Source organism: Salmo trutta, chromosome 38, assembly GCF_901001165.1.
Source record: "Salmo trutta chromosome 38, fSalTru1.1, whole genome shotgun sequence".
Classification (NCBI taxonomy): Eukaryota; Metazoa; Chordata; class Actinopteri; order Salmoniformes; family Salmonidae; genus Salmo; species Salmo trutta.
The window spans coordinates 17,646,244-17,662,485 of NC_042994.1; the positions used below are offsets into that span (position 1 = coordinate 17,646,244).

The following is a 16,242-nucleotide window of genomic DNA, read 5'->3' on the forward strand; positions in this document are numbered from 1 at the left end:
ATCTTCATCACCTGAGTTCTCTCATCATTCATTTCATCAGCGACTTCAATGAGTTCTGCTGATTTGTCATCCAACTTAGTCATTGTGTTCATTAACCTCTCTAGGGTATGTGGGACGAAATCGTCCCACCTACTCAACAGCCAGTGGAATCCCGTGGCGCGATATTCAAATACCTTAGAAATGCTATTACTTCAATTACTCAAACATATGACTATTTTACACCATTTTAAAGACAAGACTCTCGTTAATCTAACCACACTGTCCGATTTCAAAAAGGCTTTACAACGAAAGCAAAACATTAGATTATGTCAGCAGAGTACCCAGCCAGAAATAATCAGACACCCATTTTTCAAGCTAGCATATAATGTCACATAAACCCAAACCACAGCTAAATGCAGCACTAACCTTTGATGATCTTCATCAGATGACACTCCTAGGACATTATGTTATACAATACATGCATGTTTTGTTCAATCAAGTTCATATTTATATCAAAAACCAGAACTAGCATACCCACCGAACACTTGAATTTACTAAATTACTCACGATAAACGTTCACAAAAAACATAACAATTATTTTAAGAATTATAGATACAGAACTCCTTTATGCAATCGCTATGTCCGATTTTAAAATGGCTTTTCGGCAAAAGCACATTTTGCAATATTCTGAGTAGATAGCTCGCCATCACGGGCTAGCTATTTTGACACCCACCAAGTTTGGCACTCACCAAACTCCGATTTACTATAAGAAAAATGTTATTACCTTTGCTGTTCTTCGTCAGAATGCACTCCCAGGACTTCTACTTCAATAACAAATGTTGGTTTGGTTCAAAATAATCCATAGTTATGTTCAAATATCCTCTGTTTTGTTCGTGCGTTCAAGACACTATCCGAAAGGTGACGAAGGGTGACGCGCCCGGCGCGTTTCGTGACAAAAAAATTCTAAATATTCCATTACCGTACTTCGAAGCATGTCAATCGCTGTTTAAAATCAATTTTTATGCGATTTTTCTCGTAAAAAAGCGATAATATTCCGACCGGGAAACCCTGTTTTCGTTCAAAGACAAAAAATCTAAAATGGACTCTTCTCGTGCACGCGCGCCCCAGTCTCATTGTTCTCTGATCGACCACTATCCAAATGCGCTACTGTTTTTCAGCCATGGCCTGCAAAGTCATCATTCAACGTTCTGCCGCCTTCTGAGAGCCTATGGGAGCCGTAGGAAGTGTCACGTTACAGCAGAGATCCTCAGTTTTCAATAAAGAGAGTGTAGAAGGCCAAGAAATGGTCAGAGAGGGCACTTCCTCTAAGGAATCTTCTCAGGTTTTTGCCTGCCATATGAGTTCTGTTATACTCACAGACACCATTCAAACAGTTTTAGAAACTTTAGGGTGTTTTCTATCCAAATCAAAAAAATATATGCATATTCTAGTTTCTGGGCAGTAGTAATAACCAGATTAAATCGGGTACGTTTTTTTATCCGGCCGTGCAAATACTGCCCCCTACCCTAGAGAGGTTAACTGATCGTCTTTGGTCTGCAGCATTTTGAGTAGAACCGTGTTACTTTGAGTAACGTTCAACAAAACTGCATGTTATCAAGTTGAGCGCGCCTGTTTGTAGATAACTCGTCAGATTTATCTAGTTTGGCGTGGACGTCATCGTATTTAGTTTTGGCTAAATTGAGTTGTTCCTGTAGAAGGCGATTTTGTCGAAGAGTTTGTGCTTGTTCCTCGTCATAAGTTTTTGCAATTACATTTAACCTCTCTGGTATAAGTGGGATGGTAGCGTCCCACCTCAACAACAGCCAGTGAAATTGCAGGGTGCCAAATTCAAAACAGAAATCCCATAATTAAAATTAAATTCCTCTAACATACAAGTATTATACACCATTTTATAAATAAACTTCTTGTTAATCCAACCACAGTGTCCGATTTCAAAAAGGCTTTACGGCGAAAGCACACCATGCGATTATGTTAGGTCAGCGCCTAGTCACAGAAAACCATACAGCCATTTTCCAGCCAAGGAGAGGTGTCACAAAAGTCAGAAATAGCGTTAAAATTAATCACTTACCTTTTGATGATCTTCATCTGGTGGCACTCCCAGGACTCCATGTTACACAATAAATGTTTGTTTTGTTCGATAATGTCCCTCTATGTCCAAAAACCTCAGTTTTGTTGGTGTGTTTAGTTCAGTAATCCAAAGGCACAAAGCGCGCTCTCAACATCCAGACGAAAAGTCAAAAAAGTACAGTAAAAGTTTGTAGAAACATGTCAAACAATGTTTAAAATCAATCCTCAGGTTGCTTTTGTCATAAATAATCAATAATATTTCAACCGGACAAAAGCTTTGCCAATAGAAAAGGAGAAACAAGAAAGGCGCATTCCCGATCACACGCTGGACTCATGTCTGGAAATTTCCACTGTCCACTCATTGAAAGTGCCGTATCTCCCTCATTTTTCAGAGTAAAAGCCTGAAACAATGCCTAAAGACTGGCCACATGTAGAAGAAGCCATAGAGATCGTGAACTGGGTCCTAAGTCTTTGTATGGTGGAAAGGCTTTCAATGGAAAAACAGCCTTTCAAAATAATAGTACTTCCTGGATGGATTTTCCTCAAGTTTTCGCCTGCCATATCAGTTCTGTTATACTCACAGACATTATTTAAACAGTTTTTGAAACTTTAGAGTGTTTTCTATCCAATTCTATGCATATCCTAGCTTCTGGGCATGAGTAGCAGGCAGTTTGATTTGGGCAAGCTTTTCATCCAAAATTCCGAATGCTGCCCCCTACCCCAGTGAAGTTAATTGTTCCGTTTTCAAACGCAGTTCCATAGCTAGCAGAATTTTTCCCTTTTCTGCATTTGTCATTGATTTCCCGGTTCTCTCCACCTGTCCCTTTGTCTACCGTTACCTGCTCATGCTTCAGCTGTGCACTGCGGTATTGGACCGATGCCAATCTCGAATGGCAAGACATCAAAGCTAGACTGGAGACAACCTTTGAGGCCTGCGCCCGATGGTTGATTTTGGAGAGCGTTGTTATCTGCTGTTTTTCCGCCAATGGCATAATTAGGGTTGGTATCGCTGCTGAGGTCAGAGATCAATCCATTTATGGTTGGAGGTTCACTAATTAATGGGCGAGTGGGGACTACCCTCTCTGATAGCTTGCACATTATTAGAACATTTGAAAGGAAAAATGTTTTTCCTAATTTTCCAAAGTTTAGTTTTGGAATAGGTTGGGAGCTGCAAAGACAATTTTTTATCTATTTATAGATGTTAATGAAACATCAGTGCTGTGGTAGTTGGACGCAAATTAATTAACCAATGATAATGATTAATCATACATGGATAGGCTATCAGGAAATTAAACTTTACTTAACCTGGGACGTTGGTTCATCTAGGTTACCATTGCAAAGTTTAAAATGTCTCATTTAATTGGAAGAACCTAGAAAGGTATGTTTGACAATTTAACTTATTAAATTGAATGAGACGATGATATCCAAGCAATTGGGATTGTCTGGATTATCATAAAAGTAACCAGTAGTTTAAATGTTAGAGTACATTCACCACTAGGTTCACTCCTCCCTAAGGCCAAAGCCACATGGGATTCTCGCTGGATGCGGGACTTCGGTCAGTACTGGGGTTTACTGAATGTGCTTTGCAAAAGCAGATTTTACTGATTGATCAATTTGAATGATAAATCAAACCTGTGTAGGCTATCTGGGAATTAAACTTTAAATTAACCTGAGAGCGTTGCTTCATCTAGGTTAACGTGGTAAAAGTTTAACTTGTTTCATTGTAGAAACCCAATCAATTTGGATATTATTTAAAATATCCACTTGAAAGGTAAATCTGGCAATTTCACTTGAATGAGACATCGATATCCAGTCAATTGCGATTCGCTGGATATCTTAACGTGATCCACATTTTGGTGTCACCTAACTCTTTTTTCAAGAAATGTACTGGGGATTCTTCACCACCAGTGATCGCAGAAAGCTGAAATGTGGAGGAATTTCAACGTGACACAGGAAAAAGAAAATACTGTTTTCCTTTGTTAGCTTAGCATCTCGTGCAAGCTAATCTTACTTTGTTCAGAAATCTCACGTCCAAGCACAAAATAGGGACCCCTTCACAATAGAAAGGGGGGTTTACTAGTGACGTCTCACATTAACCCATTCGGCATAGTTTGCTAGCATTATGATGACCGTAGCGACACGGTGCATAAATACAGATACGCCTGTGGCCTACCCACACTGGCTTAGCGCGGTAGGCGGACAGAATACTTTGGCTCGGTTGCCGAACAGATCTATCCTCTAATTTCTAACCTTACTGGCTCTATGCCCTTGCTCTAGAAATTAATATTGAACGACAGAAATCGTACCGTTTGGCCTAACGGACTAAATCTGGAATTTACAACTCATTGCTCTGACGCTAACGACATACGACCAGAGGCGCTCCCAAAATAGCTTGTTATTTTATCAAATCAATTCTCTGTAATTATTATTATGTGATTAAACTAATCATGTAAATGTAATTAACTAGGAAGTCGGGGCACCAAGGAAAATCTTCAGATTACAAAGTTATAATTTTCCTAATATAACTAAAAAATCACAGAAATGCATAAACAAACAAACAGTAGAAATGGTTACAAGGAAATTATAGGGGAGGTTCCCTTGTGGGCTAAGCCGATATGACGGCTTGGCAGACAAAGGCAAGTGGGTGTGGACTGAGAAGGGCGGGAAAGACTAAAATGAGTGACTACACAGTTGATAATTATATTAATTGAAATGCTAACCCTTTGCACGAACGCTCACTCATTCGGGAATAATTGCAATCAATATATATTTACGCTCAGTGTGTTGTCGTGATCTCTGTTGGAATTGTCTGTCTTTCTGTTGGAAAGTTCATCCTAGCGTCTCTATGCTTCCCTGGAGTCTTTCGTGGTTAGAATGGATACTTCAGAGTACCATTCAGAAATGTTCTTATAATATAGATGTTTCGGCGGTTGTCGGTCTTCGCATGTCAGGTTGACATAATTTCTAGCAGTATCGAAGATTTGCTTTTATTCTGTCGGGATCGATAGTCTCAGAGTTTAACCATTTCCACCCGTGTAGCCAATGTTCCACATGGTATGGTTAGGAATTCACAACCATTATAACCTTAGCTTATACTGAGGTTTTTGTTGTCTCTACTCAACCTTCGCCCCCTCAGCTGACCAAGGTACACGTGGTCTGAAGACGATTTCTTCAGGTGGGGGTTTTATTCGGAACAGATAGAAAAAGGGCTGTCCCATGAGCCAGATCATGTCTGTGCTCATCAGGGTGGGCCAATGACTTAGTTAAACTTTAAAGGGAATACAATTCTCTCACATTAACATCATTACATCATTTCACAAATAGTTTCATCTTTACTCATTCATTTTATGCAATAATTAGACTCAAACCTCATAATGGAGGCACCTGTATAAACAGAGTTATGGTAATATGTCTGTATTGTCTTTCATGAGGTCACAAACATGAAACAAAACGGACCGGGTCGTAGCTGGCTTCTCCACCGACCATTTACACATTCTCCAAAACGTGGATATTGTTCAGTTCTCAAGTTCTGTGATGTAGAAGAAGTTCCTTTGTTCTACTGTGAAACTCTTTCTGCATGGCCAGGAGGAGAGATTTTTTTAGGGGGGGGCACAAGGACTGTGTGACGGAGCTGCCCGCCAGTCAACAGTCGTAGGAGCTGCCCGCCAGTCAACAGTCGTCGGAGCTGCCCGCCAGTCAACAGCCGTCGGAGCTGCCCGCCAGTCAACAGCCGTCGGAGCTGCCCGCCAGTCAACAGCCGTCGGAGCTGCCCGCCAGTCAACAGTCGTCGGAGCTGCCCGCCAGTCAACAGTCGTCGGAGCTGCCCGCCAGTCAACAGTCGTCGGAGCTGCCCGCCAGTCAACAGTCGTCGGAGCTGCCCGCCAATCAACAGTCGCCGGAGTGGCCAGACTGCGCTGAACTGCCGGAGTGGCCAGACTGCGCTGAACTGCCGGAGTGGCCAGACTGCGCTGAACTGCCGGAGTGGCAGAGGGCGTATTGCTTTGTCTAGGTCAGGATGTGGCAGGGGGTTTGTGTTTGTTAAATGTTGTGTGCACTGCGTTTGTTTGAGCCTGCCACACTGTTGCTGTTGTGAGTATTGTTTGTTGTTTTGTTTTTTCTCAAGTGGATACCTTACATGTTTTTATCAGTAATAAACATGAGTGTCCACAATCCCGCTGCGCCTTGGTCCTTCTATCTCCCATACGACATATTCAACGACAAGTATGACATTTTCGGTGACAGACTGAAACTAAAACATATGCTTAAAGTACTTTACTTCCTCTTTCAAAATATTGTTTGGTGAGTCATGGTTGACTCGGTCATTTGTAACAAATTTCAGTAAATTATTTTTGGGAGCATTTCTATGTTGAAGATTAAAAACGAATTTGGTGCGTTTTCCCCATATTCCATCCAGTTCGCTTTATTTTTAATAATATATTACACTTGATCTTTCTTGAATAAGTTCCTCCATTTATTTTTGTTTTTCCAATAACTTATTCTGAGCCTCCATGGTACAGTTTTTAAGGCTATCAGTCTGTACTGTTTGTACTTCCATTTCCTTTGTTAATATGGACTCTTTTGACCTACATTTCATTTTGTTTTATAGATGAGTACTGAATTGCATGGCCTCTAAGGGCACATTTAAAAGTGTCCCATACAGTAAGGGGATCTGCTGTACCTACAGTTGAAGTCGGAAGTTTACAAACACTTAGGTTGGAGTCATTAAAACTCGTTTTTCAACCACTCCACAAATTTCTTGTTAACAAACTATAGTTTTGGCAAGTCGGTTAGGACATCTACTTTGTGCATGACACAAGTAATTTTTCCAACAATTGTTTACAGACAGATTATTTCACTTATAATTCACTGTATCACAATTCCAGTGGGTCAGAAGTTTACATACACTAAGTTGACTGTGCCTTTAAACAGCTTGGGAAATTCCCGAAAATTATTTCATGGCTTTAGAAGTTTCTGATAGGCTAATTGACATCATTTGAGTCAATTGGAGGTGTACCTGTGGATGTATTTCAAGGCCTACCTGCCAACTTAGTGCCTCTTTGCTTGACATCATGGGAAAATCAAAATAAATCAGCCAAGACCTCATAAAAAAAATTGTAGACCTCCACAAGTCTGGTTCATCCTTGGGAGAAATTTCCAAACGCCTGAAAGTGCCACGTTCATCTGTACAAACAATAGTACGCAAGTATAAACACCATGGGACCACGCAGCCGTCATACCGCTCAGGAAGGAGACGTGTTCTGTCTCCTAGAGATGAACGTACTTTGGTGCGAAAAGTGCAAATCAATCCCAAGAACAACAGCAAAGGACTTTGTGAAGATGCGGGAGGAAACAGGTACAAAAGTATCTATAGCCACAGTAAAACAAGTCCTATATCGACATAACCTGAAAGGCCGCTCAGCAAGGAAGGAGCCACTGCTCCAAAACCACCATAAAAAAGCCAGACTATGGTTTGCAACTGCACATGGGGACAAAGATTGTACTTTTTGGAGAAATGTCCTCTGGTCTAATGAAAAAAATAGAACTGTTTGGCCATAATGACCATCGTTATGTTTGGAGGAAAAATGGGGAGGCTTGCAAGCCGAAGAACACCATCCCAACCGTGAAGCACGGGTGTGGCAGCATCATGTTGTGGCAGTGTTTTGCTGCAGGAGGAACTGGTGCACGTCACAAAATCGATGGCATCATGAAGGAGGAAAAATATGTGGATATATTAAAGCAACATCTTAAGACATCAGTCAGGAAGTTAAAGTTTGGTCGCAAATGGGTCTTCCAAACGGACAATGACCCCAAGCATACTTCCAAAGTTGTGGCAAAATGGCTTAAGGACAACAAAGTCAAGGTATTGGAGTGGCCATCACAAAGCCCTGACCTCATCCTATAGAAATGTGTGGGCTGAACTGAAAAAGCTTGTACGAGCAAGGAGGCCTACAAACCTGACTCAGTTACACCAGCTCTGTCAGGAGGAATGGACCAAAATTAATCCAACTTATTGTGGGAAGCTTGTGGAAGGCTACCCAACACGTTTGACCCAAGTTAAACAATTTAAAGGCAATGCTACCAAATACTAATTGAGTGTATGGAAACTTCTGACCCACTGGGAATGTGATGAAATAAAAGCTGAAATAAATCATTCTCTCTACTATTATTCATACATTTCACATTCTGGTGATCCTAACTGACCTAAGACAGGGAATTGTGAAAAAAGTATTTTAAATGTATTTGGCTAAGGTGTATTTAAACTTCCGACTTCAACTGTATGTTATGTTGGAAAAAATAATTGATTAATTATTCTGTCCTAGTTAAAATCATTAAAATCATCCAATAGGCTTTGATAAAATTTCCAATATCCTCGCTCACGTGTAAATTCTGTAAGTAATATACAGTATATGTCAATTATTTGATGGTCCGACCGCATTCTGTCCCCTAACACATCTTCAACTTTTGGTGCCAGAGAGAATGACCTAAGAAAGTAGTCAAGACGACTAGCTTTATTTAGCCTTCGCCATGTATATCTCACTAGGTCAGGATATTTAAGCCTCCATATATCCACTAGTTCCAATATTTCCATGACATTTGTGATTTCCTTAAGTGCATGCAGGTGAAAGTTTGTTGTGGGATTTCATTTACGGTCCATAGAGGTATTTAAAACTGTATTATTATCTCTCACCATAATAATAGTCTCGTATTGCTTGTAGGGTTGATAAACTATTATATATATTTTCAAAGAAACGTGGATCATCAATATTTGGACCGTATATGGTTAATGAGCCATATCTGTTTATGGTCCAATAACATATTTAAAATCATCCATCTACCCTGAGGATCTGTTTGGGCAATTTGCATATTTGGATCACAATTACTGTTAATTAATATCATCACCCCTTTTGAATTTCTTTGCCAATGGGAGAAATATATTTTGCCGCCGCTAGTCCTTTTTCCACGCAACTTCATCTGAAATTGTTGAATGAGTTTACTGTAAACAATATATACTGCTCAAAAAAATAAAGGGAACACTTAAACAACACATCCTAGTTCTGAATGAAAGAAATAATCTTATTAAATACTTTTTTCTTTACATAGTTGAATGTGCTGACAACAAAATCACACAAAAATAATCAATGGAAATCCAATTTATCAACCCATGGAGGTCTGGATTTGGAGTCACACTCAAAATTAAAGTGGAAAACCACACTACAGGCTGATCCAACTTTGATGTAATGTCCTTAAAACAAGTCAAAATGAGGCTCAGTAGTGTGTGTGTGGCCTCCACGTGCCTGTATGACCTCCCTACAACGCCTGGGCATGCTCCTGATGACGTGGCGGATGGTCTCCTGAGGGATCTCCTCCCAGACCTGGACTAAAGCATCCGCCAACTCCTGGACAGTCTGTGGTGCAACGTGGCGTTGGTGGATGGAGCGAGACATGATGTCCCAGATGTGCTCAATTGGATTCAGGTCTGGGGAACGGACGGGCCAGTCCATAGCATCAATGCCTTCCTGTTGCAGGAACTGCTGACACACTCCAGCCACATGAGGTCTAGCATTGTCTTGCATTAGGAGGAACCCAGGGCCAACCGCACCAGCATATGGTCTCACAAGGGGTCTGAGGATCTCATCTCGGTACCTAATGGCGGTCAGGCTACCTCTGGCGAGCACATGGAGGGCTGTGCGGCCCCCCAAAGAAATGCCACACCACACCATGACTGACCCACCGCCAAACCGGTCATGCTGGAGGATGTTGCAGGCAGCAGAACGTTCTCCACGGCGTCTCCAGACTCTGTCATGTCTGTCACGTGCTCAGTGTGAACCTGCTTTCATCTGTGAAGAGCACAGGGCGCCAGTGGCGAATTTGCCAATCTTGGTGTTCTCTGGCAAATGCCAAACGTCCTGCACGGTGTTGGGCTGTAAGCACAACCCCCACATGTGGACGTCGGGCCCTCATACCACCCTCATGGAGTCTGTTTCTGACTGTCTGAGCAGACACATGCACATTTGTGGCCTGCTGGAGGTCATTTTGCAGGGCTCTGGCAGTGCTTCTCCTGCTCCTCCTTGCACAAAGGCGGAGGTAGCTGTCCTGCTGCTGGGTTGTTGCCCTCCTACGGCCTCCTCCACGTCTCCTGATGTACTGGCCTGTCTCCTGGTAGCGCCTCCATGCTCTGGACACTACGCTGACAGACACAGCAAACCTTCTTGCCACAGCTCGCATTGATGTGTCATCCTGGATGAGCTGCACTACCTGAGCCACTTGTGTGGGTTGTAGACTCCGTCTCATGCTACCACTAGAGTGAAAGCACCGCCAGCATTCAAAAGTGACCAAAACATAAGCCAGGAAGCATAGGAACTGAGAAGTGGTCTGTGGTCCCCACCTGCAGAACCACTCCTTTATTGGGGGTGTCTTGCTAATTGCCTATAATTTCCACCTGTTGTCTATTCCATTTGCACAACAGCATGTGAAATGTATTGTCAATCAGTGTTGCTTCCTAAGTGGACAGTTTGATTTCACAGAAGTGTGATTGACTTGGAGTTACATTGTGTTGTTTAAGTGCTCCCTTTATTTTTTGAGCAGTGTATATTAAATTCCTTCTCTTTTAGCCAGGTAAATACTGATTATCTTTTCTCATTATCTACTAAGCCATTACAATTATAACTGGCTATACTTATTTCACCATTTACCATAATGAGATACGAGTGTCAAATCTATTTATCATAATATATGTTTGTAAACTCACCATTGAAAAGTACCATAGTGATTGAGTTTCCATATAGCTATACCATGATATTTGCATTGCTACTAAGTAAACCTCCAATTGTTCCCCACTATTCCACCCGCTAAAACCCCTCCCCATCCCAAGGTGGGTTGTCATCCCAGTGACCGGCAGACCACCCCCATCCCCTCGGATCCCAGGGACCCCGAAAGACCAGGACCCATCCTTCGAAAAGAGCACACAGTGCCACCCACAGAACAGAAGCAGATCACCGCCAAAAGCATTTCCATTGCTCTCACCTCAATTTGCATTATATATTGCTATTAAAATATATATATATACATTGAGGGAAAAAAGTATTTGATCCCCTGCTGATTTTGTACATTTGCCCACTGACAAAGGAATGATAAGTTTATCATTTTAATGGTAGGTTTATTTGAACAGTGAGAGACAGGATAACAACAAAAAAATCCAGAAAAACACATGTAAAAAAATGTATTAATTGATTTGCATTTTAATGAGGGAAATAAGTATTTGACCCCTCTGCAAAACAGGACTTAGTACTTGGTGGCAAAACCCTTGTTGGCAATCACAGAGGTCAGACGTTTCTTGTAGTTGGCCACCAGGTTTGCACACATCTCAGGAGGGATTTTGTCCCACTCCTTTGAGTAGATCTTCTCCAAGTCATTAAGCTTTCGAAGCTGACGTTTGGCAACTCGAACCTTCATTTCCCTCAGATTTTCTATGGGATTAAGGTCTGGAGACTGGCTAGGCCACTCCAGGACCTTAATGTGCTTCTTCTTGAGCCACTCCTTTGTTGCCTTGGCCGTGTGTTTTGGGTCATTGTCATGCTGGAATACCCATCCACGACCCATTTTCAATGCCCTGGCTGAGGGAAGGAGGTTCTCACCTAAGATTTGACGGTACATGGCCCCGTCCATCGTCCATTTGATGCGGTGAAGTTGTCCTGTCCCGTTAGCAGAAAAACACCCCCAAAGCATAATGTTTCCACCTCCATGTTTGACAGTGGGGATGGTATTCTTGGGGTCATAGGCAGCATTCCTCCTCCTCCAAACACGGCGAGTTGAGTTGATGCCAAAGAGCTCCATTTTGGTCTCATCTGACCACAACACTTTCACCCAGTTGTCCTCTGAATCATTCAGATGTTCATTGGCAAACTTCAGACGGGCATGTATATGTGCTTTCTTGAGCAGGGGGACCTTGCGGGCGCTGCTGGATTTCAGTCCTTCACGGCGTAGTGTGTTACCAATTGTTTTCTTGGTGACTATGGTCCCAGCTGCCTTGAGATCATTGACAAGATCCTCCCGTGTAGTTCTGGGCTGATTCCTCACCGTTCTCATGATGATTGCAACTCCACGAGGTGAGATCTTGCATGGAGCCCCAGGCCAAGGGAGATTGACAGTTATTTTGTGTTTCTTCCATTTGCGAATAATCGCACCAACTGTTGTCACCTTCTCACCAAGCTGCTTGGCGATGGTCTTGTAGCCCATTCCAACCTTGTGTAGGTCTACAATCTTGTCCCTGACATCCTTGGAGAGCTCTTTGGTCTTGGCCATGGTGGAGAGTTTGGAATCTGATTGATTGATTGCTTCTGTGGACAGGTGTCTTTTATACAGGTAACAAACTGAGATTAGGAGCACTCCCTTTAAGAGTGTGCTCCTAATCTGAGCTCGTTACCTGTATAAAAGAAACCTGGGAACCAGAAATCTTTCTGATTGAGAGGGGGTCAAATACTTATTTCCCTCATTAAAATGCAAATCAATTTATACAATTTTTGACATGCGTTTTTCTGGATTTTTTTGTTGTTATTCTGTCTCTCACTGTTCAAATAAACCGACCATTAAAATTATAGACTGATCATGTCACGTCCTGGCCAGTATATAAGGTTAATTGTTTTGTAGTTTGGTCAGGGCGTGACAGAGGGTATTTGTTTTATGTGGTTCAGGGTGGTGTGTTTGTTCAAAGGGGGGTTTGATTTAGTATTTCCGGGGTTTTGGGTTGATGTTCTATGTTAATGTATTTCTATGTGTAGTCTGGTGAGTGTGTTTCTATGTTGTGCTGATTGGGGTTGGGACTCTCAGTTGAAGGCAGGTGTTGTCTATCTGCCTTTGATTGAGAGTCCCATATATTAGGGTGTGTTTGTTATTCGTGGGTGATTGTTCTGTGTTGAGCTTAGGCTTTGCCAGACTGTTTGTTGTCGTTCGTTCGTTCGTTTCTCATGTTTGTTATTTTTGTATTCATTTTTTTGAAGTTAATAAATCATCAAAATGAGCATACACGTACCTGCTGCGTATTGGTCTCGCTTTTCAGACGACGATTTCGCATTATCGTCGGAAGACGAAGACAACCGTGACAGATCATTTTTTTGTCAGTGGGCAAACGTGCAAAATTAGCAGGAGATCAAATACTTTTTTCCCTCACTGTATATATATATATTAAAAATCCAGCGCATCTTAATTTCCATAATTAACAAGTAACGTGTAATAATGTAGGCAGTTCATGCAAAGGATTGTTACCTATAACCAGGAATGTTACCTATAACCAGGATTGTTACCTCTAACCAGGATTGTTACCTCTAACCAGGATTGTTACCTCTAACCAGGATTGTTACCTCTAACCAGGATTGTTACCTCTAACCAGGATTGTTACCTAAAACCAGGATTGTTACCTAAAACCAGGATTGCCATTACAAAAATTTCATTTTTGAGAAGCAATTATTGTTTTAGCAAACCATTATTGTGATTAATCTTATATTGTCCCCCCTTACATCATTACCCCCTAGCAACAGATGGGGATACACACACACACACACACACACACACACACACACGCACACACACACACACTCAGCCCCTTTCCCCCACAAACAACCATCAGCTCAGATGCTCAACAGTTGTTCCTTCCCTGAGCCCAACTCAAGAAAGGACTTGATTTACGAATGCATATACAATTGCAGCTGTTAGAGAAGGCATGCAAAATTGAACAAAAAGGGGAGATTTGATTAACCATTGTCAAGTCCTAGGTGATGGAGATCAGATACACCCCCTTCCTTTGAAACACACACACGCTGGTTCACCGTTGTGACCATTTCCCCAAGCATCTCTGTGCAGTCAAACCTTTGATTATTTTGTGCCACCAGGGCCACAATAATATGTCCCCTCTCTGATTGTCTGAGTATGACCTCCTCCCCATGGGTTACTTCAGATATGTCTGGACTTGCCTTTGCAGCACTTGTCTAGTTACTAGGCCATATTCGAATAGTGTACTTTACTGTCCAACATGAAAAATAAAGTTGTCTTTTGCTTTTCTCGGAACCCCCCCAGACACCACAGAAACACACAAACCCTTCAGCTTAAAAAAAAAACAGATCATGTCTTCTCTCTAAACTCTCCACTGGGTCTCTCTATTTTGAACCCTCTGAGTCCTTCTCGTTGTAATGCACCCACACGGAGGCCCCTGCGAGAGGAAATGTGTGCACCTGGACAGGAAATGCAAACACAACCCGGCCCTACAGCTGGGGAGCTCACTGGTCATGCGTTTTAATCATCCATCCATCCATCCCTGTATTTCTTATTTTCCCTCGTCCAACGTGACTTGGCCCGCCACCAAACGAAAGCTGTAGGAATTTCCATATGTCCTTGTAGAATTTGTGGATTTGTAGAATTCCTTTTTTATTTGTTGGCCTTAGAGATATACTTTAGAGGTTGGGGTAGTGAGCTGGGTGTGTTACATCCAAGTTGTATCCAAAGAATGGTCTCCCTGTCCCTATCAAACGCTAAGCTTCAAAATGTGTACACAGTACTTTAGTTATGCAGCTACTATGTTTTATTGACTGTATTTATCTAAAGAATGATGTTTCTTTCCCCATGTAACACCATCACATAACACAGGATGTGACATGTCATGAATGTATGTTTCAGATTTAGATACTTTATATAGGCGTAGTGCAATACCAATACATATGAATGTGTATTTTTTGTATATTTCCATAGCAGGATTTCATATTCACATTGCTATTGACTGTATATTTCAGCTATATATTTAAATTTGTTGATACCTTATTTTCAGTTGAACTTAGTATCCGTGTCCCTATTGTTTCTCATTGACTGTTGTTTCACACACAGATGTTGACGAGTGTGAGCAAGGTCGCTGTCACCAGGACGCCGTCTGTTATAACTCTCAGGGCTCCTTCACCTGTCAGTGCCACCCTGGTTTCCATGGCGATGGCTTCCAGTGTACTCCTGGCTCCCCGGGTAGGTAACCCCTGTGCTTTTTGGTGTAAATAAATCACCTTTTCAAACCCCAAGTTGTGTGAGAGGAGTTCTTCTCAGGGTCATGTTCATTTGGAACCAAACAGAAGTTTGATCCCTGGTCAAGTCATACCAACGACTCTAAAAATGGGTGAATCTGCAGTTCAAACAATAACAAAGTTGTCACCCAGCCAGTGTTTTTGTAAATAGCTCAGGGATGGGACTGGAGAAATGTAACCATTCTCAAATGTATAGATGGAGCTATGGATGCAAGAACTGACCTTCCATGACATGAAAATTATAGTTTTAAAGATATACATTGTTTGTTTACAATTACAATGTTTACAAACATTGGAGTAAAATAAGCTTATATTTTGGGTTCTGATGGGGTACGGCAGTTGAAATAAGTTCATGAGACATTTACAAGTTGTGATGTGCAGATTGGCCCTTTAATGAAATGGACAGTGTGTGTACATTAAGCTGCCTCGTGCTGCAGAAACAGGATATAGGCTCCTACCCTATGGGCCATTTTGTCTCAGACAAGCCTACTGATACTTATAAGTTAAACAGCAGCCAAAGGCAGTGTAGTCTAAAATGTGCAAGGGAAGGCAAGAGACATGCATTCAGAAGGAACCTCTAAATGTATATGGCTATGTCCGGAAGTATGTAAATACTGTACATTCAATGGGTATAGTTCGAGCTCTCATCAGCCATCTTCTTCCCCTCAAAATGTTAGGATTCGCCTTAGTTATACTTCTTCTGTCTTAGTGCCAACAGCTGGAACATGTGAAGCTCCTAACTGTATAGTTTGGTTTAGAGAGAGCGGGAGAGGGAGGGGGAGAGTCCAGGCGGCGGAGCGAGACAGATTTGTCATCAAAGGAAAGCATAATATACCAGAGACGAACTGTTTATATTGAACGTCAACACAAGCCATAGTGGACTTAACAGTATATACAGTGCATTTTACTAATGGAGGTCTGTTCGCTAAGTTAGTGTTTTGTCATCGCCTGGCACAAATAGAAAGTTATTTAATCATGGAACGCTCCCAGCATGATAAAACGTGGATTGAGGCGAAGGCCGGAACAGAGTGTACTTTCATAAGACTGATATAAGACTCTGAGACTGCGTGCTAAAATATGGAACTGTTAGGGGGAGGAATGGATGAAAGGTGTGTGCGTG

At 41.8% G+C, this 16,242-nt stretch overlaps 1 protein-coding gene across 1 annotated transcript in view; it reads left to right on the forward strand.

Moving 5' to 3' along the window:
* LOC115178847 (nidogen-1-like) overlaps positions 1-16,242 on the forward strand; it is an 80,274-nt gene that overhangs the window by 48,489 nt on the left and 15,543 nt on the right. Inside the window, exon 12 of the mRNA XM_029740215.1 lies at positions 14,938-15,066. Within this exon, the coding sequence (XP_029596075.1) occupies positions 14,938-15,066 (129 nt within the window). The remainder of the gene's footprint in view (positions 1-14,937; positions 15,067-16,242) is intronic.